This window comes from Toxotes jaculatrix, chromosome 24 (assembly GCF_017976425.1).
Source record: "Toxotes jaculatrix isolate fToxJac2 chromosome 24, fToxJac2.pri, whole genome shotgun sequence".
Classification (NCBI taxonomy): domain Eukaryota; kingdom Metazoa; phylum Chordata; class Actinopteri; family Toxotidae; genus Toxotes; species Toxotes jaculatrix.
This window is the reverse complement of record NC_054417.1, coordinates 11,062,258-11,087,035: the sequence shown is the minus strand read 5'-3', so window position 1 is coordinate 11,087,035 and position 24,778 is coordinate 11,062,258. Positions and strand designations below refer to the sequence as shown.

The 24,778-nt window shown below is 43.4% G+C and overlaps 3 protein-coding genes and 1 long non-coding RNA gene across 5 annotated transcripts; 3 read left to right on the top strand and 1 right to left on the bottom strand.

The window, feature by feature from the left end:
• Nucleotides 1-19: 19 nt before the first annotated feature.
• cars2 (cysteinyl-tRNA synthetase 2, mitochondrial) lies at nucleotides 20-3,875 on the top strand. 2 transcript variants are annotated; one of them, XM_041032131.1, is made up of 15 exons: nucleotides 20-426; nucleotides 516-566; nucleotides 657-774; nucleotides 861-932; nucleotides 1,111-1,216; nucleotides 1,297-1,377; nucleotides 1,527-1,656; nucleotides 1,817-1,950; nucleotides 2,079-2,146; nucleotides 2,277-2,343; nucleotides 2,530-2,668; nucleotides 2,761-2,884; nucleotides 3,034-3,132; nucleotides 3,271-3,474; nucleotides 3,572-3,875. In XM_041032131.1, exons 1-15 carry the CDS (start codon nucleotides 194-196, stop codon nucleotides 3,668-3,670), a joined length of 1,725 nt encoding a protein of 574 aa, XP_040888065.1. In that variant the 5' UTR covers nucleotides 20-193; the 3' UTR covers nucleotides 3,671-3,875. The 2 variants fall into 2 exon arrangements, with proteins under 2 accessions (XP_040888065.1, XP_040888066.1); XM_041032132.1 differs by having other exon boundaries at nucleotides 22-426; nucleotides 3,274-3,474.
• LOC121177800 (DDRGK domain-containing protein 1-like) lies at nucleotides 3,749-6,456 on the bottom strand. Its single transcript, XM_041032136.1, has 8 exons — nucleotides 6,249-6,456; nucleotides 5,631-5,780; nucleotides 5,360-5,478; nucleotides 5,115-5,216; nucleotides 4,892-5,014; nucleotides 4,768-4,806; nucleotides 4,581-4,686; nucleotides 3,749-4,397 (listed from the first exon to the last, which is right to left on the bottom strand). The coding sequence occupies exons 1-8, from the start codon at nucleotides 6,334-6,336 to the stop codon at nucleotides 4,237-4,239; spliced, it is 888 nt and encodes a 295-aa protein (XP_040888070.1). The 5' UTR covers nucleotides 6,337-6,456; the 3' UTR covers nucleotides 3,749-4,236.
• On the top strand, nucleotides 6,415-13,680 carry LOC121177804. Its single transcript, XR_005893373.1, has 5 exons — nucleotides 6,415-6,502; nucleotides 6,713-8,715; nucleotides 8,797-8,891; nucleotides 12,070-12,169; nucleotides 13,597-13,680. It is a non-coding gene; the product is annotated as an uncharacterized LOC121177804 (long non-coding RNA).
• An 833-nt stretch (nucleotides 13,681-14,513) lies between these two features.
• On the top strand, nucleotides 14,514-21,174 carry atp1b1b (ATPase Na+/K+ transporting subunit beta 1b). The gene is made up of 6 exons (XM_041032135.1): nucleotides 14,514-14,727; nucleotides 17,405-17,533; nucleotides 18,642-18,797; nucleotides 18,887-19,071; nucleotides 19,188-19,271; nucleotides 19,361-21,174. Exons 1-6 carry the CDS (start codon nucleotides 14,637-14,639, stop codon nucleotides 19,619-19,621), a joined length of 906 nt encoding a protein of 301 aa, XP_040888069.1. The 5' UTR covers nucleotides 14,514-14,636; the 3' UTR covers nucleotides 19,622-21,174.
• Nucleotides 21,175-24,778: the final 3,604 nt, after the last annotated feature.

Sequence of the window (24,778 nt, the reverse complement as noted above, 5' to 3'; positions counted from 1 at the left end):
CTCTCACGAGAGGTGCGGCGGTGACATGAGAGCGCGTGGAAGCAGGAGGCGAAACAGCGCGTAGTTTCTTAAATATTCGAGGTGCTCTCTCGCTGTTTGCTAACATTGAAGACAGTTTGCTGTGCTAATGTCCGTGTAAAGCAGCTAGGCTAAGCCAGGAGTGCGCTCATACCGTACACAGTGAGGTGTTACAATGTGGAAATACCCGCTGAGACCGGTGTTACGGAAAGTAAAATTCTTCCTCGGGGTATTCAACACTGCTCAGTTAGCTGACATTGTCAGAGTCGCATCAAATAGGTCTTGTTGCAGTGTCTCAGGGAAGAAATGGACGAAACCCAGCGGTTTTGACACGGGCGTAAAGACTTTCAACAGCCTGACCAAACAGAAAGAGCCCCTCATTCTGGCAAGAGAGGGCGTAGCTACCTGGTATCGTGATATCATAATATACACAATATAACATTATATTCATAATGGCATGATATCCTTACACTGTATTATGCATGTTTGTTTCTCAGGTACAGCTGTGGACCAACCGTGTATGACCATGCCCACCTGGGTCATGCATGGTAAAGATATAAACACCTATATTTCATGTACAAGCTAAAGACTGTAAACAATTCAGAGTAAAATATCTTTATGCATGTGTCTTGTCACAGCTCATATGTCAGGTTTGACATCGTGCAGAGGATTTTGTCCAGACTGTTTGGGATCACTGTCATCCATGCCATGGTGATCACTGATATTGATGACAAAATTATCAAAAGAAGCTGGGAGGTGAGCTCGTGGACGTGAGTCAAATAATTTATCTGTGATTGGTATTTTAATACATTTGTTGAAAATTAGTTTCTCTTTCTTTATAGGAAAATGTATCTCCGACCATCATAGCCAGAATGTATGAAGATGAATTCAAAAGGGATATGCTTGCCTTAAAGGTTTGTTATTAGATCATTATACACACGCAGACACACATATATATGCAGGCACACACACATTTTAGTTAATTTTAAGTTAATTTACAGACTACCTTTCAAACTACTACTTTCCTGTGAGGCATAAACTGAAGAGTGTTTGTCTATAAAAGTGTCTTTATATCCTGTCTTTGTCTTTGAGGTGATTCCTCCTGCAGTGTATTTAAGAGTCACGGAGAATGTGCAGCATATTATCGCGTTCATTGACGGGATCATCAAAAATGGACACGCTTATGCCACAAGAGATGGTAAATTTCTCGCAACTTCGCCATCTCACTTATGAAGTCATGGCGGCGGTGTTGACGTTTGCAAACTGCTTTGGTTGCAGGTGACGTCTATTTCGACATTCAATCCATCGGTGACCGTTACGGCAGGTTTGTGGGAGCTGTGGATTCTCAGGGAGAACCTGGTAAGTGTTTCTGCCTGTCACACATTTTGTTACTGTATATTAGAGGTCAGATCTTAACAGTTCTGACATTTGGCTTTCTGAGGCCCATCTGTATTAAGCAGAGTATATGTGAACATCACTAATGGACAATAAACTGCATGGTTCTCCAGGCACTTCAAATAAACGCGACCCGAGGGATTTCGCTCTTTGGAAACAGTCCAAACCTCAGGAACCGTACTGGGAATCTCCATGGGGCAGAGGAAGACCTGGCTGGCATATTGAATGCTCTACCATCGCAAGGTTTGGACTTACAACAGCCTGTCTGCTTCATTTAGCTTTATACCCTGCGTCAGTCTGTCCTTTTTTGTTCAGGTCAATAATAATAATAATACTCTTAATAATGATAATTGCTTCTCAGATCCAGGGTACAGTGTTGTTGTTGTCTGTGTGGTGGTTTCAGCTGCATGTTTGGGAGTCAGCTGGACATCCACTCTGGAGGTATTGACCTGGCTTTTCCTCACCATGAGAATGAGATTGCTCAGAGTGAAGCCTATCACCAGTGTGGCCAGTGGGCACACTACTTCCTGCACTCAGGTAAATCCACCATCCTAGCTGTTTTTTGTTTTTTTTAAATTCCCTCTAAATGTCTAATAAATCATGTGTTTTTTTTTAAAGGAGTTGTGTGAATCCTAGCTTCAGGTTCTGGTTGTTTCTGTTTTTAGGACACTTGCACCTGAAAGGCAGCGCAGAGAAAATGTCTAAATCTTTAAAGAACTACATCACCATCAAGGTACACTCACCTTGAATTGTTCATCTCTTACCTAGTAATTGTTTTGTAGGAATAAATATCTGTATCTTGCATATTGTATGTTAAAGTTTGTGAAAATACAGTGGGGGGTTTTTTCTTGTCCTCCCATCAGGATTTCCTGCAGTCGTACTCTGCCAATGAATTCCGGATGTTTTGTCTTTTGACAAAATACAGATCAGGTGGGGAAAAAACATTACATGCACCTTTTTATTCATGTCTGTGAAATGTAGGTACATGTCATAATTAATTTAAGGTGAATAAGTAGTATATAATTCCAGTGGCACGCTCCAGCCTCCTTATCTCCATGGTAATGAAGCATGATGTTGACGCAAGAATACTAATGACTTCCGGTGGTACCTCCACAGCGATAGACTACAGTGACAGCAGCATGACGGAGGCTCAGACCTCTCTGGGAACCATCTCCACCTTCATCCACGATGCCCAGGCCTACATGAAGGGTCAGCTGCAGTGTTCACCTGTGCAGGAAGCATTTCTCTGGGAGAGGTCGTAACTTTCTCCTCACTCTGATCAACTCATCTTATTTAGCTTCTTTCACTTTCTGTGCCTTTACTATTGGTGCTCTTGTGTTTCTCCAGGTTGGCTGAGACTAAATCCAATGTGGTGAAAGCTCTGGCAGATGACTTTGATACCCCAAGAGCCATCGGCGCCCTGATGAATCTGGTTTATCATGGAAACTGCCAACTCCAGCCTGTTTCTACGGTAACTCACTCTTTCTTACTTCACATTTGACTCATCTGGGATTAGGTGAACAGACTAAAGGTTACACTTCTGCTGATTCTGCAGGTAGATAAATGGAACTAACATCTAATCCTACCCTGACAGCTTTATGAGTGTGTGTTTCTGCTTAGTCTGACAGCATGGCCCGAAGCCCGGCAGTGTTTGGAGCGATGGTCAGCTACATAAGAGATGTCTTGGATGTGTTTGGAATTGATGTTCAGCACAGTAAGGTCAGAACTCATGAATAATAAAATGTATGTTGATTTTTAGTGGTTGTCCAAATTGCTGTCGCCATTTCTGTCAGCTTCAACCAGCCAGACCATTCTCTGCTCACACATTTCTTCTCTCTGTTGTCCTCTCTGTGCAAGCAGGCGGATGAGGTGAGTCGCTCTGGAAACCTGCAGGGTATCGTGGAGCAGCTGACTCATTTCAGAAGTCAAGTTCGAGGGTTCGCGCTCGCTCATCGGAACAGTCCCGCCGCGGGGTCCCCTCAAAAACCCGCACTTAACCACCTTCTCAAAGCCTGTGACACCCTCAGAAACGACCTGGCGCCGCTGGGTGTTCTCATAAAGGTATGCTCGGTTAGCCCACATCACACTGACAAAAAATTAGGCGTTTACTTTGAGACTGGACTGATGTGTTTTTTTTTTTTTTTCTGGCATTTTTAAGGATCGAGGAGCCACCTCTACATGGGAGATAACTGAGGGAAAACAGAGTCAGAGAGGGCAGGGAGACCCAGATAAAGGTCAGGACACATCCAGAGACTGACTCTCTATTTAAGGCTTGTGGACTCATTTCAAATTCCTCAACTGAGAGACTTGTAGAAGAACAAGAACCCAAACCATCTGGATTTCATAACAGAAAATAACTTTAATGATGAAATGAAATGCCTGATGTGCCTCACTCATCAGTCTATTCTTTGTTTCATTAGGAAGGTGTAATAAATTTTATGTTAATTGTATTTTTACATCCACGTCTGTCCACACTCAAGTGTTCTCTGTTTAATTAGCACAATTTATCCTCTTCTTCTAGGAAATAATTTATGATCATCACCATAAAAGTCAGGTTATCATAAACTAAACCAAATTCAGAGAAGATGAGACAAAAACAGGAAACTCAAACCCTATTTTTTTTCCATTGTTGTTCATGTTGATGCGCATGTTAACTTAAAGTCTTTACTCAGTATGTTTACATAAACTTTTAGATGATTCAAATATAATCTGGAGCCCACCAGCTGCTGGTGAATGAAGGCAACTTGAAGTACAGCAGATACAAACATCAGGCACCATTCCTCAGAACTGCCGTCAAGGTGTCCTGCAGCAGTCTGGTGTCCATCAGGCAGCGCTGCGGGTCTCAGGTATCAGGTTGATCAGAGAGTTACTGGCCTGAGCCAGTTCTGTGATGGAGACTCTGCCTCTCTGCCTGATGAAATGAGCCACAGAGTCCAGCTCTTCTGGGGTGATGGAGATGAACTTCCCTCTGTCATCGATCACTCCTGCAGAACATGTGCAGCAAAAAGATAAGTCAGTGTTGCACAGCTGAATTCTCTGCAGCTGTCTTATGTTCTATCATGTCACATTGTTTTCACGGCTACAACTGTCAGTTAGTATCAATATCAGTAAATATGTCGATTGTTTTCCCAATTCACTGATTATCTAAAGCCCCTGGTCACACAAACCTGTGAGGGAGCCTTCAGCTAGCAGGTCCTGCAGTCTGGTGATCGCATCCTGAGTCCTCATTCCAAAATGAGAAGCCAAATCCTCCAGGAGAACCACCTTGGAGCTCTGCAGGGCAGAGGGACAGGGACAGTTTTAATACACTGTAATCATACACTTTAGTATTAGCTGGAATGTGTAGAGACTCACCTCAATGTACTGGATGAATTCTCTCAGCAGGTTGCGTGACTAAGAGTGAAGAACACCGACTTTAAAACATATGATATCAAAAGACAGAGATAACAGAATGTTATTGTGTTGATAGGGATCTGACCTGGTCCTCACTGAGCTGCTCCTCCTCTCCCTGGTCTTCGACGACAAAAGACGCTTTGAGTCTTAAGTACTCCTCCTCCTCCCGTCTCTCCTGCTCCTCTCTGGCTCGCCGCTCCTCCTCCTCCTAAACAACCAGCAGCACAGAGTCTCAGCATATCTTGCCCCCTCGTACGAACACACCACAGGCAGGGGAAGGAGTTGGTGAGAGGAGTGAGTGTGTCAACCTGTTTCTGTTCCAGCAGTCGCTCTCGATCCTCTTCCTGCCGTCTCTCCTGCTCTCTGAGCTCCTGCATCCTCTTCCTCTCCTCCCTCTCCTCCATCTCCGCCTGAAAAAAAAAACAAGACAGTGCATCTTGAAGCCATTTTGAAATCTGAAACCAAATGTACATCAAATTAACTATTTAATGTCCATGTTTTGTTCAGCCAGTTACACTCTACACAGAGTTCATGTGCAGTATGTTTCCCTCACCTCTCTCTGGGCTTTCTTGGCTTGTTTCTCCTCCAGCTTCTTCTGCTTCTTGGCTCCAATTTTAGCTGTGGGCTGCACGCTCGGCTGCTCCAGCTCCTCTTCCTCCACAAGTTGCTCCTCTGAAATTAACAGCACACTTCCATCATGCTTCTGTTTATTCTTATTTATGTACGATTTATGTTCAACATGCTGTATTTCCTGTGATTATGCGATGTGGAGAATTAACAGCTTAATGATACATGTAAACAAAGTTATAACTTGCAAGCTTTACCATGTTCCACAGCTTCTCTCTGTGCTTGTCTGTTAGCCATCATCGCAGCGAGGTTCCTCCTCCTGCGAGGCATACCAGCTCCTCGCTCCTCTGCTGCCTGCTGGGGGGGCCGTGCTGCCCGGACAACATCCCGCCGGTGCTCCCCATCAGCTGGGTACACAACATTTCATACTACTGTCCATTACATATATTAGGACTGCAAAGATGATGTCAGTTAATAGCCTGAGATTGGGGCAGTGAAGCTGGACTGAACCTGGTGGTTTTAAATTTGCACTATTGATTGTATAATAAATAATGATATAATAAAATTTAGTTTAGTGCTAATTAAAACTAAATTAACACCAAGTTTTACTTTGTAAGCAAGCAACATTTCAGACCCACTGCCGCTTCCGTAGATTGACAGCTGTGAGCTGACGTTGCTTTAAATCCCTACGAAACAACATAGCTGAACCATTACCAGCTTTAAAACTATCTCTTTTATTTTACTGCTTAAATATTTAACACAATGTAAAAAAAAAGTGACCCCGTATTGACAAGGTGAATGTACAAGTCTTACAAATCTTAGGTTAAAGCCACAGCTTGGTAAACACGATGCTAACAGTTAGCATAGCTCCTCACCTTCCTGTGTTTTCCTCCGCACCTTCAGCACGAAAAAAATCAGGACAATGAGGATAGCAGCGGCTACTAGGTACAGAACGACGTCCATAATCTGTTCTGAAAATATACTTTCAGTAAATACAAATTCTTGTCAACGTCCTCAGCTCATCACAACAGTATGGAAGCCCGTGTTCTTCTTCGGCTGCTCCTTCTTCTTCTTTGTGGTTTTTGGCGAATCGCAAAACCATGGGAAAAAGTGCATACTGCCACCTACTGTATCGGAGACTTTGAAATCAATTGATTGTTGATCAACTTAAATCAGTAACAGCTTCAAAAGACTATTATGCTGTTGAATAATATGAGAAAGTGTTTTCAAATCCAAGTGTGGATGCAAAAAGGTACATATGCAAGATATAGTGTGTGTGTGTGTGTGTGTTGGTAACCTTTGCACATCTGAGATCTAATTCAGTTTGTCCTGCTTCCAGGTACCATGCAGTGTAGTTCGACACTCACCAGGTGGCAGGCATGCTCCTCTGCAGACATCTCTTCAACTGCTGACAGAACACTGATATGTATCAGTATGTAAGGTACATTCTCTCTCACACACACTCACACACTCTTCCACATGAACCCGCTGAGCCTCATCAAGTTGGATTTGTCATGACGAATCCTTCCCAGCTTGTGAAAACACTTTCATAACCTCTTACTGGGGAACCTGGGGAAGGTTCTTCACTTCTGAGAAATTAACCCCAATGATGTCATAGTGACGTTGTGAGCTTTACCTCAGCTGGGGCTTGAGACTTCAAATTGATGACGCAAAAACCTAAGTTACACACTGCGTTCATCATGGCACATGATGTCTCTTTGTGGGGTAGTGAAGTGCGGTGAACTTGTTCTGTGTTCGTACAGCAGGAGCTAAAAGAATGTCCCAGTCAGCAGTTTTCTCCGTCAGAGAACAAGCAGCCCCGACGCAAGAACAGGACAGAGGAGAGCAAATGAAAGCGAGGACGGGGCTAATCGTTTAATCCCTTCTCCCAGGGAAGGATGTGAGGCTCCGCTGGCTGTGACGCTACTTTTCCATCACTGGTGACATCTGGAGGACACAGCCTCCTTCTGGAGCACCCACTGCAATCTGATACCCGCCCTCTCTCTCTCTCTCTTTTTTCCTGTCTGTGTACATTCAGTCTTGTACATGGAAATGTTTTGTTGCTACTAATAACACTTTGTGTGATGCTGGTGTGTGTGCGTGTTCTAGGGAGGAGGCGTTCTTACTGCTCAAGCAGACGCGTCAGTATGAGGAGTCTGTGTGTCCCAGCAGACCTCTGCTGGAAATTTATTTTTCACTGTGAGTTGTAAATGTATCTCTGCTTCCAGATAAGCTTTGATTCTCAAAATAATCTGTCTGCCTTATAGAATGTAAAGAATGAATGCACAGCTGAGGGAGTCCAAAGTTGAAGGTGAGCACTCAAAGGACACTACATTTGCCGCAGTCCTTATTTCCTGGTTCTCCGCTCAGGTGATCTACGTGGGGGCAGAGATTCCTCCGCTCCTCTCATGGGACGTCCTTGCAGATCTGCAATATACAGTAGATTAGTATTACTGTCCCCCTTTTTCTACGTCAAACCTCCAGAGGTCAGTGTGGCCTCAGTCCCATGTTTTAAGGCAGCCAGCATCCTTTCTACCAGTCAGCAATCTTTGCAGGTGTCATAGGATGTGGATGTAGCCATGCAGAAAGAAAGAGGAAGTAGTAAGTAGGGGGGGCTGGACAGAGAGGCAGGAAGACAGGAAGTGCTTTGGGGACAAGGTGACTCCTCTGCAAGAAAGGCCTGTTAATTGATTGTAAGTCCACACACACCTGGGTTAAGGTGGTGTGCTAGAAAAATGAGGTATGAAATATACATACCTCACACCTCCTGATGTGATTGGCTGTCAGGTGAAATATTAAATCAATGCACTGCCCCTTTACGTGCACATACCTGACGAGTAATCCAAGCACAAGCTGGCATTTTCTGCATGTGAGAGCAGACAGGTGAAGGGCAGGCCGGTGGCAGATTGTCCTCCCCGAAAAACAGACTTTTGTTGACGCTGTGTGCGACTGACTGGTGATCCGTAACAATGGCTTTGTTGTCGTCACAATAGAAGCCGGTGACGTCCACTGCGCTATTCTGATTTATCTACAACGCTTCTTCTTGGTTAAACAGATAAATCTCTGATACGCTAAATCACCGCTATTGGGTTTCATGAGGTGAAATTCAGATTGATGCAGTGACAGCTTTGGTTGAACTGCCTCAGGATAAAAAAAAAACATGGATTTCATTGTAATAAACTCTGTTTGACTGCTCTCTGATTCACAGTGTAATATTCCCTTATCAACCCAACACAGAATCTGTTAATGGTTGTGTGTTTTATATGACTGCAGGCCAGAGCTGCTGTGACAGGGTGTGTTGTGTTACTATCACCTTGTGCTTCAAGGACATCATGGCCTCAGGTAGACACTCTCGTGTTCAGCCAAATACTCTGCTCTACCTTTCAACAGGTGTTAATATGAGGTCACTCTGCTCCTCCACAGGGGGACTGGAGGTCTCTGCTGCAGACGCATCCCAGTGACTGCGTCACCTCTGTGAGACAGAGAGGACACATTCCAAGCAATGTCATGAACTCAAGGTTAGGACTTCACAATCCACCCATGGTCCCCACCAAGTTAAAAAAAAACAAAAAAAAACGTGCATATTAGTCTCCACTAAAATAACAATTAATAACATATTTCAAACCATTTGACATCTTTTTTTTTTACAAACAAACATTTTTTAAATTAAAAAAAAAAAAGAAATAAAGGGATTCAGCAATTTTAATTAATGTAATATGCAGCACTATTTTTGTAGATCTGACTCTCGCAAATGTGTTTTGAGTGATCACCTGTCGCTGAGCGTTTCCTTTACCCTTCGGTCTGCACACACCCTTTCTCCTTTGTGTGTGTAGAAGTGTCAGCACTCGCAGTCATCACAGCAAAGTGGTCAGCATGTTTGTTTAATCATTATTAGCAATATGAGCATCATAAACGTGGATTTAGCTGTTTGCCATCATCTCATTCTGACACATATGATACAATAATACTATAAGGCAATGGAATAACATTATAATTGTCATATAGATTATTCAGATTTTTTTGGGAAGCAAAACATCTAGAGAGGTCTGGGTTTTGAAACTGCAGTGTTCCCTGGGAAATTGAGTCTAATGTCCTTCAAACAAGTGCCATAGATGGTAAGCTCAGTTAAGCATCAACTACTGTTTGAATGAAATATCCCAACTTGGAATGAGCTCTGAGAATCTCACAGTGAAAACCGGACAGCAACGGTATGAGGACTAGAGGAGTCTAGAAATGTTGTATGCAGTGTCTGAACCCAGCTGTTGTTGGTCAACAAATGGTTGCTCCTCGTAAGTGCTGCTAAAACCACAATCATATGACTTTGGGTGAGACTGCTAACAAACAGATTCCCCAGAATGGTGAAGTGTTTCTTCTTTCCACCAGTGGCTAACTGAGATTGAGCCTTTATCTGGAAGAGACAAGTTTCATAACATAAATTGTTCCCAGTTCAAAGAGCCAGAGTCTAATTCTGTAGATCAGGTTATCTATCCGGCTCAAATATTAACCATCACATGAATTATTGGAAGGAATGCACGCTAAACTTTGTACTGGGGGGGAAGCGGCAGCTGAATCGGAGTGAGTTGTGGATTAATTTGTAACCAGTTCGACTGTTTCACAAGAGCGTATGTTTCGCCACAGCACCTGAAGAGTGACCGTCCAGGATGTGTGATGTGTGCACCCAACGTGGAGCTCGGTGATGGCCCAGACAATAGGGGGAAAACAATGAAAGTTTAATGGGAAGGGTGTTGTTACATGGTGGACACCGGCTGGCCACATGAACCTTCTGCTGTAAACTGTACTGGTGGAATCTATTGGCACATGACTATCAGCTAACAATCTGACTCTGTTTAAGCGTATGAGGAAAAAAAAAGCTTGTTTAGCATGTTTTGTGCTTTATTTGAAAGTTTATCGCTCACCATGGTGCCGTTATTCCTCTAAATCCCATGTATTTGCATGTTGATGAGAGTGAAGGAGGTGATGAAATGCTAGCAGCCCTATCTAGTTCCCACCTTTAACTCTTGTCGTGACATCATGTCCTGCCTTCAGGGGATTGGGTAACGGAGTGCCACGCAAATGCAGGTGCATCCGCGGCACAGCATGTTTTTTTAATTCCAGCTCTTGAAATAGCTTGTGGTGTGCCTTTTGGCAAAGGATCAGATCCAGTTCTGCGTGTGTTTTGCAGTATTCCTGCGCTATTCCCAAAAACAGCTGCTCGCTGCAGCTTTTTCTGAAACTTCTCCTCAAACAGGAGGGAATAGTACATTTTCAGCACCTGGAGATTAATCCACGCTTTGTGCTCTGAGGAGTATTTGGGTCAGAAGGATGGTGTAGGTGGAGTTAAGTAAAAATAAAACTACACCCTATGTTCATGGACATCAGCCTGCACATGTGATTTGATGATGGTCAGATAATATATGAATGGATGGCGGGCGTCAGGTCATACCTGTCTGGTTAATTACAACAACAAAGTTTTTTTTTTTTTTTTTAACTCATGAATTGTGAGGTTTAAGGTTCCAAGGGGGGGGGGGGCCTGGTTGAACAAGTTAAAAGTAACCCAAGATCCTTTTCACAACTCTACACATTAACCAGAGCATTTGAGAGGGGCCATTTAAACTTTCCATAATGGTCCTCTGTCAATTATTGACCTCTTAGGGGTGGGGGGGGGGGCATTATGGTTGTGGCCTTTGGTTGGGACTGAGAAAAGGACTTCAGACGTTCTATACGGTGACACCAAAGGGGAGCACAGAGTGCTATCCCGCATCAAAACTACTACTATGACATTCCGCTCAGTGTTTCGCTCATAAACAGCGTCATAGTACACTCTGATCATCAGAGTGTACTATGTGGTCAAGGTCAGGAGCTTTTTCTGTGGATACAGATGGAGGCGGAAATGACTGAAACCTGATCCTGTAGTCATCCATCTATATTCCAAACTATGACTGTACTTGTAGGTACAATTTAAAAAAAAAAAAAAAAAAAGCAAAAACATGTAACAAGAATCAACTTTGATAATAAAAAAATAAATCATTTATAGATTTATAAAAGTAATATAGAGGAATTCTGGCATATACTAACATAGTTGATACTGAAGCTGTATGAGTAAATGTGCTGTGCAAGTGCCAGTAATCAGGGTAATCATCTCTATAGTAGAATGCTATAATCCACAGCTCTGCTTTAATTAATTTAGTAATTAACTTCTTTGACTCTGCCAGACCCAAGAAGTGAGTCAGTTTTTACAAACTATTTAACATTTCACAGAAGTTTTCAACATCTTGGGGGAAATTATAAGGAATAATTACACGAACGACATGTAGAATATTTTTATTGGATGTAACTGAGAAGCTGAATAACTCATTGTGTATTGGGTTTCACTGTCCAGCAGGAAATGGAATGAAATAATCAAAAGCATTTGAATTCATTTGGAATGATCTCATTTATTTTATTGGTGTGCCCTAACACCATCATAACAGCTGTGCTCACTTGCACTTATAATGCTAATAGGAGACGTTAGCATGCTAATCTAAACTGGTTTACATGGCAGCTTTCAGTCTGGGATGTGTTTCGCTCTGCACCTTTGGAAACAGGAAGCTCCTTAAAAGTCAACTTTCACAGCCAATTTCCAGGTGCTTCCAGGAAGAGGACGCTGCAGAACCGTGTCACTGAGGTGAGACTGATGTGTGTGCCTTCTTTTGACAGGATGTTTATGAGGGAGCAGCTACAACCCGGTTTCATCAGAGTCACACACCCATGTCAGTTGTGAATACTATTGAAGGCCCAGAGGAAGGTGAAAATGCCGGTGAGAGTCGCTCACGCACAGAAACTCGCATTTGTATAAACAGGAGCCTGCGACCTGTGCAGGTCTCAGTCAGGAAGGTTCACTTTCACCTTGAGTCCACCCTCCCCCACTCAACCTCACACCATACACATGTTTATTGTGTACACATGCTGACAAAAGGCACCAGTTGTCTAGGTGTGGTTGCTGTCAGACTCCGGGCTGTATCATTAGAAAAATGGCAGGCTTTATCTTGCTGAGTGCTCCATAAACCTCTGCCTCTTCCAGTCTGATGGTTACCTTCACAGGAGCTACATCACATAAACACAGGAAATTGAGCATTGTAGTTGTGCAAATTATGACCAGTCACCAGGGATCAGGGCACGGTTCTCAGCAATTCTGAGACTTTGTCTCATTGGGTTTTAGGTGGGATTCCCTACTATGACTATGACTGAGAGTTAAAGCAGTCACAGCAAATACCTAACAATAGGTGTAGCTATAAATAAAATACTTTATATTTTATTGTATCTGTTGTAGTAAACTCCAACCAACCAACCTGCTCTGATCAGTCTGTGTGTCTGTACTTTATCTGTGGGTTTCTAAACTGGGGGTCACCATGATCAGATGTCTCCTGGATGTACTTATAATACTAGTTACTAGGATTCATTCATTGTTGTCCGTCATGGTGATGCACTTGGTTGTACACATAAAAAGAGTTGCAAACAGTCCTGAAGCAGCCAGACGACATTCGTGATTTGACTCATCCTGTCCTTGAGGTGATATTTAAAGGTCAAAACCCCCATGTTTGACCAATCACACCTACACACACATGTTTACATTCAAACAAAAATGTACACAGCGCAAGAAAAGTCCAGTTGGCAGCGCATTGGTGAGCGATTTCACACACGCATGCATGAGCGCACGTTGCTCGCACAAGAATGTGAGGCTGAAGGATCTACACGTGTCTGTGTAGCCAGTGTGCGTGTACTGCACGGATGATTCTTTTTGCAAATTTTAAATGCATTGTCAAAATTAATTAAGAAGCAATGCTGCATGAATTTCTCATTTTAAGCTCAGATAAAAAAAAATGGGTCATCATGTTGTGCCCTGGCACTGGTAGCAGAAATACCCTTGGGGCCCAGGCTTTAGAGGGGAGTTATAGGCTGTAGAAGGCAGGATACAGATCCAGGTTTCAGCTATGTGTATACTTGGCAATGCTGTGTAACTAGAGCTTATTATCCCTGTGGTGATGGGGGGGGGGGGGGTTAGCTGGGAGGCGGGGTCCACTGCACACAACAACATAGGACACCCACTAAGTTAAACTGGGAACAGATACATGTGTGAGCCTCACAGGCTTCAGTTGAATGAACTGTTCGTGGGGGGGGGGGGGTGAAATGAGGTGCCCTAATGACTGTTTTAGAGAAACCGACTGACTTTATTCTGAATTGCAGGTTGGCGCACTGTAATCTGGCATTCAGCGTGCACCTTGTTGTAGCTGTATGCATGCAGTGACTTCACATAACTGTTTTTCGCAGTAAATCATCACATCAGTCACATCAACATGTAAGTGGAAATGTAATCTTGCCCTGATCCTGCTCTACGCTGAAGTTTTTATATGAAGTTTGTATGATAAGGACTTAGAAGACTCTCCTGGAAATACTTTTCACCAACAGACTCTAGCTTCACAGGAAAAGTCTGACTGGCTTATTTTCCCTCTGTGGTTCTGTGACACTTTACAAACCCATGAGATGAATGTGTGTCCTGGAATATCTCAGGCTGGTGTCACTGGCAGCTGGATCACAGGATTACAGGCTGGAGGAGAGGGTATGAGGGATGGGGGGTGCGGGGGGGGGGGGACTCCTTACTGGCACAACAGATCAATTAGATTGCTAACATGTCCAGATTATATAATACACACCACTACACCACAATATCAACTCAAATACCTCATCCTTACACGCCCTTACATACCCTTCATGAAGGAGCATTTACTGCAGGACTGCTGTTAGACTGCATTAGTTTTTTTGCTTGGTGTTCCTAATAAACTGACAACTGCAGACCACTTTGTGCTAGGACAAACAATTCAATCCTGAATATGGAATCCAGGTCTGACAGAGGTGTGGGCTCCGCCATAAGAAATCTGAGGACAATGACCAATTTTCTGCCTACACAGAGACCTCGATGCAAAGCTTAGCCAAGATATGTATAGTGCTACATGTCTGCCTCCATAGGCTTTCTGTCCGTCTTCCTGACGTCAGAGTTACGCACAGCTTCTCCGCTCCCTAATTAGCCGGCGCTGTTCCGCCCTCCTACTAGGTAACCTGTTGAGAGTTTCGGGCGGAGTCGAGCAGGAACGGTTTATATTGGGGAGCCTTCCAACGGTCGGAGCTGGGTACCTCTGCGACGGGCTGGGAACTTGCTTGCCACAACGGAGGGTGTCCGCCGAAGGAACGACTAAAGGAACACCTATACGGGGAAATAAACCAAAAAAATGCCCTCAAATAAAGACGATGGCGGGTGGAAGAAGTTTGTGTGGAATTCGGAGAAAGGAGAGTTGCTCGGTCGTACCGGCAGCAGTTGGTGTGAGTATGCTTACAAACTGTGTTCGTGGTAGAATGGCTAAAAGCGCGTTCTCTTGGCTGCAGGAGCGCGCGCCGGTCGCCTCGTGTTTCTTACCACCTGTTTGATTTGACTTTGCTGCATTCAGGAACAAACCGGGAACACCGTTCGTTATTTTTATGTGTTTGCGACACGAATGGTTCATAAACCCACCAGGTTCCAGTCCGTTTCTGTGCGCCTACTTTCAGTGTGACTTCGGAGACGCACAACCCCACAAACGAATTGGATTTAGCGTAAAAAAAAAAAAAATACCCAAAACAAAGGTCGTGCTATGTGTGGTTTTACCAGCTGTTTGCTAGTGCTTCTATGGGAACCCTGAGTTCTTATTGCTCATTCAGGGAGCGTAGACGCTGCGGCGCAGGCAGGCGGTGGAAAGCAAGTGATTGGACCTCAGTCTTGTCCACATTGGCTGGTTGTTGTCGGGGGAAACGTCAAGTTGTCTTCTAGCAGTTTTAGGAACGGGCAGTCGAAGGGTTAAAAATGCATCATAGTCCAAGGTGAGTCAAGGTGATGAGGCCTACTCGGAAATGGAGGGAGAGGACTATCGATCCGTGTCGGGTTCCTCTGATCAGATGTCACTGTAATCTAGCGAACAATACAACTGATTAACTTGTTCGACCTTTCTTCTCCTGTTTCTCGAGCAGCGGCAGTGCGCATGCCCTTGCACCTCTTCTCAATGTCAAACAGCTCTCCAGTTCCGTCTAGACACCGACACCTGGATAAAATAACGTTTCAGTGGCACGATGTTTGCCCGGCTTAGCTCAGATCTGAGGGGGCAGTGAGGCAGCCCGGGATACCGCAAGAGCACCAGCCCTGAGTGAGGCTGATGTGTGCGGCTCATGGGAGGGGAGGGGGGAGGTGTGTGGGGGGGGGGGGGGGGGGGGGGGGGCACGACGACTCATATATGTCCTTCTGAGGTCATCTGAAAATGCTGATGCATTTGGGAAGTGTGCCATGCGCAGTGCTGTCCTAATGAAAGGACATCCCGGCGATCTGGGTTCACCTTAAAACGAAATAAATCTCTTTTTACTCAACTGTACAGTTATTGAACTCATCTTGCTTTTATGGTGTACCTGAGAGAAGGTGCTAGAGATATCTAAGACAACACAGAGGACACACGCTTTGATTGGATGTCCTTACATATAACAACCTCAAATACTGTGCCATATATTAACGGGCTCAGGCGGTTGTGACCTTTTGACATTGCCTTATGCAGCAAAAATGGACTGAGTGACTGTATGGCTGGCTATCTGCAGGGTGGACTTCCATCATGCTTTATTTACTGCTTTGCAGTACAGATAATAGAATTGTCACGCTCTGTTGTGTGTATTTCTTCTCCATCTTCATGCTAAAAATGGATTAGACTGAGGAGCCAACAGTGCCTTTTGTAATTACTGTCTCGAAGGCACGGACTTTACAGTTGAATTCCCGTAAATCTGTAAAAACAATGGCTGCCACTGTTGGGCTGCTTTGTTATGAATGCCGGCTTTGTACTTCCTTACATTGATAGCAGAGACATAAGCTCTGTTAGCAGCATCCTTGGAGCTGGAGCAGCAGGGATGAAAGATTCCTTCATGTTGTAGAGACTTGAGCTAATGTGGATGACTGAGGTTTTCTCTTTTTTTTTCTTTCTTTTTTTTTTCCTGCATACTGGCAGCAGTTTACACGAGAACCTTGAGTGAACTGGATCAAATTTAGGTCTGACCTCTTTGTGGTTGAAGTGTGCAGCTAGATTGAAGCTGTTCCTGTGTGGTTCTGGCTCTCTGGTTCTCCTGCAGACTGCTGGAGGTTTTCCTTTTTATAATTTTTTTTTTTTTCCATGTGTTCTTTTTACCCTCAGCCTTCATGTCAAGCTCATAGCAACATCTCCATACCATGTTGAGGTGGTGAGTTCCCCCGCTGATGTGTGGCTTGTAGCCTAAACCAATCCCAGCTCTAGCTCCATGACCAAAAAAAGTTATTTATGCTCTGTAAGTTTTCTGGTCTTATGAGGACAATAAAACCCTTTACCACTGTGTCTCAGTCTCATGCAGACAAGCGGAGACGTCATGTGAGATGTTGAAGTTACCGTATCCATACTCCTTCCTCTTAGCTCAGTGGTGGAGCCCTGTAGCCGCTCAACAGGTCAGAGTGTGCTTAGTTAGCGTGTTAGCTCATTAATAGACAACCTGTGGGTTTTTTGTTTTTTAAACATAGAATCACCTGTCACGCCTTAATTACACACAGGTGATCTCCAGCTTCTAAAAGAACCTCCTGCACCAGAGGTGACTAGACTAAAGGTGAATACTTAGCCAGTTTTCTGCTTTTTGTTTTCACTTTGAGTTTTGGTTTAGTGTATTTAAAAAAAAAAAAAAAAAAAAAAAACAGGAACATGGAGTGTTTATAGACACTGTGTTGCTTCACAGTTGTATAATAGTTATCAGAGGTCATGGTGTTGCTAAATACTAATGCAGATGTGCTGCAGACGGATTGTTTCCGTCTTGGTTGCTTTCCAGTCCTCAAAAGTGAAAACAAGCGATCCACGCAGTTTAAACAGTAGAGCTAGCATCTAGACCAGACCTATGTTAGCTCATTGTCTTCTTAGTGGAATCATAACACACTGACACTCTCACTCACTCTCCCTCCTCCCCCCCTCCGCAGTCAAAATTTTCCTGTTCTACGTCATTTTCTACGGCTGCCTGGCGGGGATCTTCATCGGCACCATCCAGGCCATGCTGCTGACGCTGAGCGACTACAAGCCCACCTGGCAAGACAGAGTGGCACCCCCTGGTAAGCAGCGACAACAACGACCCGCACTTCCTGTCCGCCCGAATGGAGTTCAAAGGTCATCTGTAGATACTCGGAAGGGAAAACAATAACCACACTGCTTTGTAATACTGCATTAAATCAAGTTCCTGGGTGTGTCACTGGCTAACCGCCTCTCTCTCACCTTGTTGACATGACAGTATTGTTTTTCATCACAGTCTCAGGATGAATACATGTGTAAAACATTCTGGTCTGTAATGTTATTATTATGTATGACTCTGAAAACAAGGTTAAATGTGCCTCTGGAAGCAAATACACAAGTGACACAATTTATTTTGGCAGCACAGCTAAAGAGACTTGACCCAAATGCTAATTGTATTTATTTTTCGCAGTTCACTTAAGTGCTAGATGGCACGCTCGCTCCGGGCCTCAGCTAACATGGCTTCATATTGTTTTGGAGGTGAAGTCTTCATCAGGTGTGCATGTCAGGGTCCCAGCGCTGCCTCCCCTGTGTGCACGCCACAGCCTGGTTTCTATGGTGGGGGAGGCCAGCTGGGGGTTTTTCAGACACACACTGTGCATGTGTGTGGAAAACAGTGGAGGGAGCTACTGTTTAGGAAGACACTACCGCTGTCTGTGACCTGATCTGTGGTCAGTTTATTAGAGCTGAACATTCTGTTCCTTAAAATGCTGGCTAAATGGGAAGTTTGACTAGCTTTCTAACCCAGAGACACGTGAGATCTATCAGTTTCATCTGAGTCCAGTGCGGTGACGCTGCAGGTCTGGACCGCATTCAGCCTGCCTTAGCACAAAGGCCCGGGAGCAGGGAGGAAACACTATCTGCACGCACAGACCTCTGAATCTGCAGATGTTGGCCCAAAAAAAAAAAAAACTGCATTTTCCACATAGTTGGTGTCCCTGAATGTGTCACAGTAACTCAGAGACATCTCAGCTCAAATGTCAGATTGTGAGACTTAAAAAGTTGGTGTGTTTAGGACTTTTAATTTGCTTGTTCTGTCTTTAGTTTAGAGTGTGTGTGTGTGTGTGTGTGTGTGTGTGTGTGTGTGTGTGTGCTGGACTGTGGTAGTAATATTACTGTTAATAATAAGTGATTGATCTGCTGTCCCTGCAGGCCTTACACACACCCCACGATCAGACAAAGCTGAAGTGTCCTTCAACCTCAACGACGTGGAGACCTTCCTGCCTTACACGAAGGCCTTGAAGGATTTCCTGGCCAAGTATGATGATGAACTCCAGAGGGACCAGATGAAATTCGAGGACTGTGGAGGTGGGTTTTAATTTACTGACTGACTGACTAGACGGTGTTTGACTGATGAGACTTTCAGACACTCTTAATAATGAGTCCTAACCCTCCAGACGAGCCGGCAGAGTACAAGAACCGGGGCGACCTCGAGAGCGACGTGGGCATCAGGAAGGCCTGCCGTTTCTCCCGGACCCTGCTGGGTCCCTGCTCTGGCATCGAGGACCGCGACTTCGGCTTCAGGGATGGCAAGCCCTGCCTGGTTGTAAAGCTGAACAGGATCGTCAACTTCCGTCCAAAGGTAAATATAATTAGTTGAGATAGGGGTCTCTGCATCAAAAACAAAGTAGTCTGTTTCATTTCTCCTGAAGTCCTTGAGTCCAGTCCACCTCCTATAACATGTCCTCTCATCTTCAGCCTCCTACCTCAAATGAAAGCATCCCTGAAGAGGCTCAGCCCAAGGTGCAGCCCAACGTGATGCCCATCTATTGCACCAACAAGGTATGCACAGGTTTTTGTTTTTTATTATTGGTTTGTGTTCTTAAAATGAATTCTGTAAATAATAAATTTGCCTCTCTGCGTCCCTCCAGAAAGAGGAGGATGCTGGTAAGATCGGGGAAATCAAATACTACGGCATCGGCGGTGGCTTCCCCCTCCAGTATTACCCCTACTACGGCAAGCTGCTGCACCCTCAGTACTTGCAGCCGCTGGTGGCCCTGCAGTTCACCAACCTGACCCTGAACAGCGAGCTGCGCATCGAGTGCAAGGTGTTCGGCGACAACATCAACTACAGCGAGAAGGACCGCTACCAGGGACGCTTTGACATCAAGATCCAGGTTAACAGTTTATGACTGCCATCAGAGCCGTAGCACTTTTCGTCCGACCGCTGCCACCCCCACCCCCCCCTTCGCCCCTTTTGCCCTGAACCCTCTCAGTGTGGGAGACAATGAGGTGAGGGGTGTAGGTCGTAGCGGTTAAGTCAATCACAAATAGTCTTGAACGAATAATGAAAAAGTTAAAAAAAAAAAAAAAAAAAAACGGATAGAGGACCGACGTGAAATCTGTCTTTCACCCACTAGCTTCTACACTTCTGTCTAGCATTAGAATGTAATTTAGAGGAAGAGTAGCAATAGGCCTAATGATAAAAAAAATATTTATTCTGCTGTAAATGAGACTTTTCCACAAGCCATGGGACATTGTCCATCGACGAGTGTAAAGTGTAATTCCATCTCTGATGTGTAGCGAGCTGTGTTCGTCCCCCCTCTGCATATCTCTGCCTTGTGTGGCTTTCAGTAGTCAGTAGTAGTTTTTTGTTTTTGTTCTTTTTTTTTTTGTTCTTTTGTTTTTGTTTTGTTTTATTGGAGTGTGCAGTAGTTGGAAAAAAAATATTCTGTTTCCCTCTGTGAGCAAGCTTCTGCAATTCTAGGCATATATATATATATATATATATATATATATATATATATATAAAAATCTATAAATATATTTTGTGTGTGTGTCAGACACTAAACACACGCACTCCCACTTACATAGCAATGGCAATAGTTTGACACTCTCTCTTCTGATCTGTGTAAGGAAAAGGCTGCACTCCAGGGAATTTCCTTCCTCTTTTTCTTTATGTTTTTACACCTGATCAACGGAGACTCTTTTTACTTTGCCTTTATTATTATTTTCTTTCTTTCTTTCTTCTTCTGCTTTGTTAAATCACTTAAATGTGTGAAGGGGTTTTATTACTTGGTCTCATGCCTTTTACTTTTGATTGTCTCTTTCTTTTTTTTTTCTTTTTTTGTGCCTTGAATGTAGAGTTGTGTGTCCAGCCTGCTGTTAGACACTTTGGCCTGCCAGGGCAACGGTGCTAACCTAAGTTTTTAAAAAGATTTTTTTTTTTTTCTTTTTTTTTTTTCCTGCTGGGTTCATCACAGCCTGAATGTTTTAGCCATTTAAAACATGGTGGAAGAATTTTATATTTATGCAGTTGTACATTTTTTTGTTTTCTTTGCAGAATATTGTAATGTATAAATGCAATACCAAAGTGACAAGTCGAAGATAAGAGTCTGTCCGAAGCAGCGCACGACTCATTTTTAGGATCTCATCATGTTAAGTGCTAAAGCCAGTGTGTCGTCTCGCGACCCTTTAATGGTTAACTCTTTTTGATTTGTGTTTTTAGCCATGAATGTAAGTAGGTGTAGAATGAACAGGTAACAGGTAGTTAAATTCCACAGTGACCTGATCGTCATTGCATTTCAAAGTTTCAAATAAATAAATAAATAAAAGACAAGAGCTCTGACAGAGCTCACGGCTTTTAGACTGACTAATGATGTTGGTTTAAATATTCCATGGGATCTGTTCATCCACCTTTTTGTCATTCAATCAAAGATAGAAATGAATAAAATCGTAATGGACATCTGTGGTGTCTTCTTCTTCTTCCATGTTTTTATTATTGCTCTTACTATTATATAGTAGTGGCGATGGCAAGAGAATTTGTATCAATATCATTAGTATTAAGCTAATTCATTGTATTATTATATTGATTCATATTGTTTCCTGCACCTCTTGCTCACATTCATGCATAAATACACATGAAAAAGCAACTACAAAACACTATTCTCATTCTTAATGCTTTCCTCGAACCCTTAATTATGCTGCCATAGTTTTACACTGCTTCCCATGATGCCCCGAGCTCCTCTCTTCTCCTCCCCCTCTCTTTGCATTCTCATTCATATCCCATTAATACATGTTACTAACTCAGCTTCTTTTCTTTTTTGCAGTTCTGTTCTTTCTCTCCTCTGTTCTCTTCTGCTGTCCGGATCTGGATCTGTGGGTCACCTACTGCCCCATAATTAGTCTCATTAATTATTATTATTAGACTGACAATCATTAGTTCTACTATTGTTATTGTTTGTATTGTTTTTAGTCCTATTACTAATCCTACTTATTATTTTTAGTCTATCATTATCATTATATGGATCCTGCACTGTTCTGTGTTTTCTTTCCTCCTGCTCTCGCTGACACCCCTTGCTGGGTCCCAAGGGCCCCCTCCCCCCCTAGACTGGGGAATAATTAATCTGCAGTAAATCATTTGCAATTGCTGCAAAGCTGAAGCCATAGTAACCATGAAAACATGGCTACCTATATTTTTATGTTTCAGTGCTGGGGCCTAATTTGCTGTGCGTGGACATGTGAAACGAACTTCCTGTGACAAGCTTTTAACCCCATCCTGTTTGACCTCAGAGGGTGAATGAATGATGTTGCTGTGGGCTCAGGCGGTGGAGCGGAGCGCCTGGATGATTCCTGTTACTGTTCAGCCATTCAGCTCTGGGAGTGCAGACTGGGAATGAGGCCGGCGGATCAGTTGCAGCCACACGGCTCTGTAATTACAGGAGGAAGCTGCTGTGTAGTAGCTAACAGAGGGATGTTGTTTCAGGCACCCATCAGAGAGCAGGTATCAAGTCACTAGGAGCCACAGGGGCCAACGGAGCCAGCCAAGCAGCAGCTGCTTAATAAACCAGGCTCTTTCAGGGAGTTGCATTTGTGACAAATTATTACAGACAAGACAGACCATAACTGGAAGATTGATTTTTAATAAGTTTGAAAAAAAAAATCTGTGGGCAAAAATGGCAGTTTATTTAATTTAAAATTAAATTTACTACATAACAAAAATCTGCTACATGTGAAAGGTTCTGCTTTCAATATGCAAACCTCTTCCCTTAACTTCAAAAGTCTGCAGGGGGACAAGATAAGATAAGAAGGTGCTTTATATGCAAATGACGAGTGCGTCACGACGAAGAGGTGATTGGCTGACGACACCGGATGCAGCAGCTGATTACCATTAACGAGTCAAGATGGTGCTGCCCCCGAGCTGCGCGTGAGCACTCGCCTCCCTATTGTTTTTCCCACTGTGGCTAATTGCTAACACATTAAAGTGACTTATTGTGCCCTCAAAGACAGGTTAAATTCTTATGTGAACGGTTAGTGATTAATATATCTTTTTCAAAATGGCCACGACAGCAGCATTGCTAAAACTGTAGTCGTGTTTTTTGTTATATGAACGTGTTTTGCTTCCTTGTCTTCAAGATAAGTCCGTTGTGTATTCGAATTAGAATCGCGCCAGGACGTAAAGGTGATTGGTGGCGACCCAGAATGCAAGAGCAGATTGTTACTTCCAATTTTTATGAACCAAGATGGGCGCAGGCCGGTCTGTAGAGAGCTTTTCTCCTTCCTGCCCCAAGCGGCCACGCTGTAGTTTAAATATTTGTAGTCCTGCCATACTGGCTCAGTCAAGGGAGAGCTTTAATTAATAATTCACGCTATCCACTCTGGAACGAAACACTGGAACGTGTGAGTAATTCATTTCTCATTGGTTTAGCCGCACATTCAGTTTAAAGTCATGGCACATGAGAAGTAAAGCCCCGATAAATGTGTCGATATTTTGTATTAATAAAACTCATTTTCCCTGTTTCAATGTACATTTGTCCATGTTAGGAATGTACAGGTATTCCTAATAAAGTTTTCATTGGGTGTTGGTGATTGACTAAGCAGATTTTTATCACTTGTGACCACAAGAGGGCAGCAGAGCTACACCAGGTATGAGCCCTGTCACTCTGCTGAGAGCAGCAGTTGAAGCTCAGAAAAGATGTTGAGATTTTAAAACTTAAGACTTATATTGTGATGTGATATGTCACACGTGTCATATCTGCTGGGATGTTTAGCTTCTTGCATTTACTAAATGGTTTAAAGTCAGAAAATGTCATGAAACTGCTTTTATTTACCAAGTATTTGCAGGTTACTCATTAATATCATTTGAGAAATGATATTAAAATCAGTGCAGGATGTGAAAAAATGCAAAATCCAATGCTTTAACTTTACAGTTTTAATACGTTTAATAAGGATTAGCTTTTGTGAGTTCACATGAAACAACAGGAACCTCAGAACATCACATGACCTCAGTGAAGGCATAAAATTAAACAGTAAATCCAAAAAATTCTGTGTATCCAAATGATAAAGAAAAATAAACAAGGATGCTGTGAGTTTGAAGTCAGTTGTTTTTTTTCCCCAATTTCTAATTTACGAACAGATGATGAGAACAGGCCGGACTGCTTGGTTTCGTGGATGTGAACTGGACTGACCCAGAGTTTTTTTGTTTTTTTTTTCCTGCGGAAGATGCTGGAGGATACTGAAGCCGCCGTGACACAATGCTCCCATGGGGGGATGACGCCGACATTTAATTGGTGAGTCAGATGTGTGCAGGTGGTTAACACATCAGCACCTCTGGGAGCTTATGTCACAGTTTGATCTAATGAGACTGAACCTCACTTCATAGATTTTGAAACTCTCATTTTTTTTATTCCATGTTAGTTCATTCAAAACTTGCCTAGAAAAATCATAGATTTACCAGCATTTTAATTACGAGTTTATTCTACACCCAGTCTGGTCTAAAGGACCACTCATGATATCCTAACAGCAGCGTGATTCAGTGAGCAGTGCAACCTGGGAGATGCTAAAGACAACAAGCTGAATCCAGAGCAGCTTAGCAATTATAAATGCACATGGGGCCAGTGATTATCTATGGGTGGCCTACAGTGTGGTGAAATGGGTGTTGCAGGTCAGCAGAGCCAACAGATCAGATCCCTGCAGGTGCAAGAAAGCTAATTCATAGTACTGTTTATTGATCCAGGGAGGATCCAGTAATTCTGGATCTTCTCCAGATCCCGAAAATCACCAGTGGATCAGAATGAAACATAAAAAAAAAAAAAACCTAATGAACATATGTATAAAAATGAGAACGTATGACTGAATTGTGATCTTATCTTTCTCTGACTCTGATTCACTGAAATGATGTTCACCGACTGGGCTGGAACAACTTTCCCTCCCGTCAGTGTAACTGTGATCCATCACTTCTCCTCTGCCTGCTCATCCCTGAGGCATCAACAGATTACACCCTAATCCCATTAGCGGCAGCTAATCTGACGCTGCTGTGTGGCTGCGACTCGATCTCCGCGGCAACACAC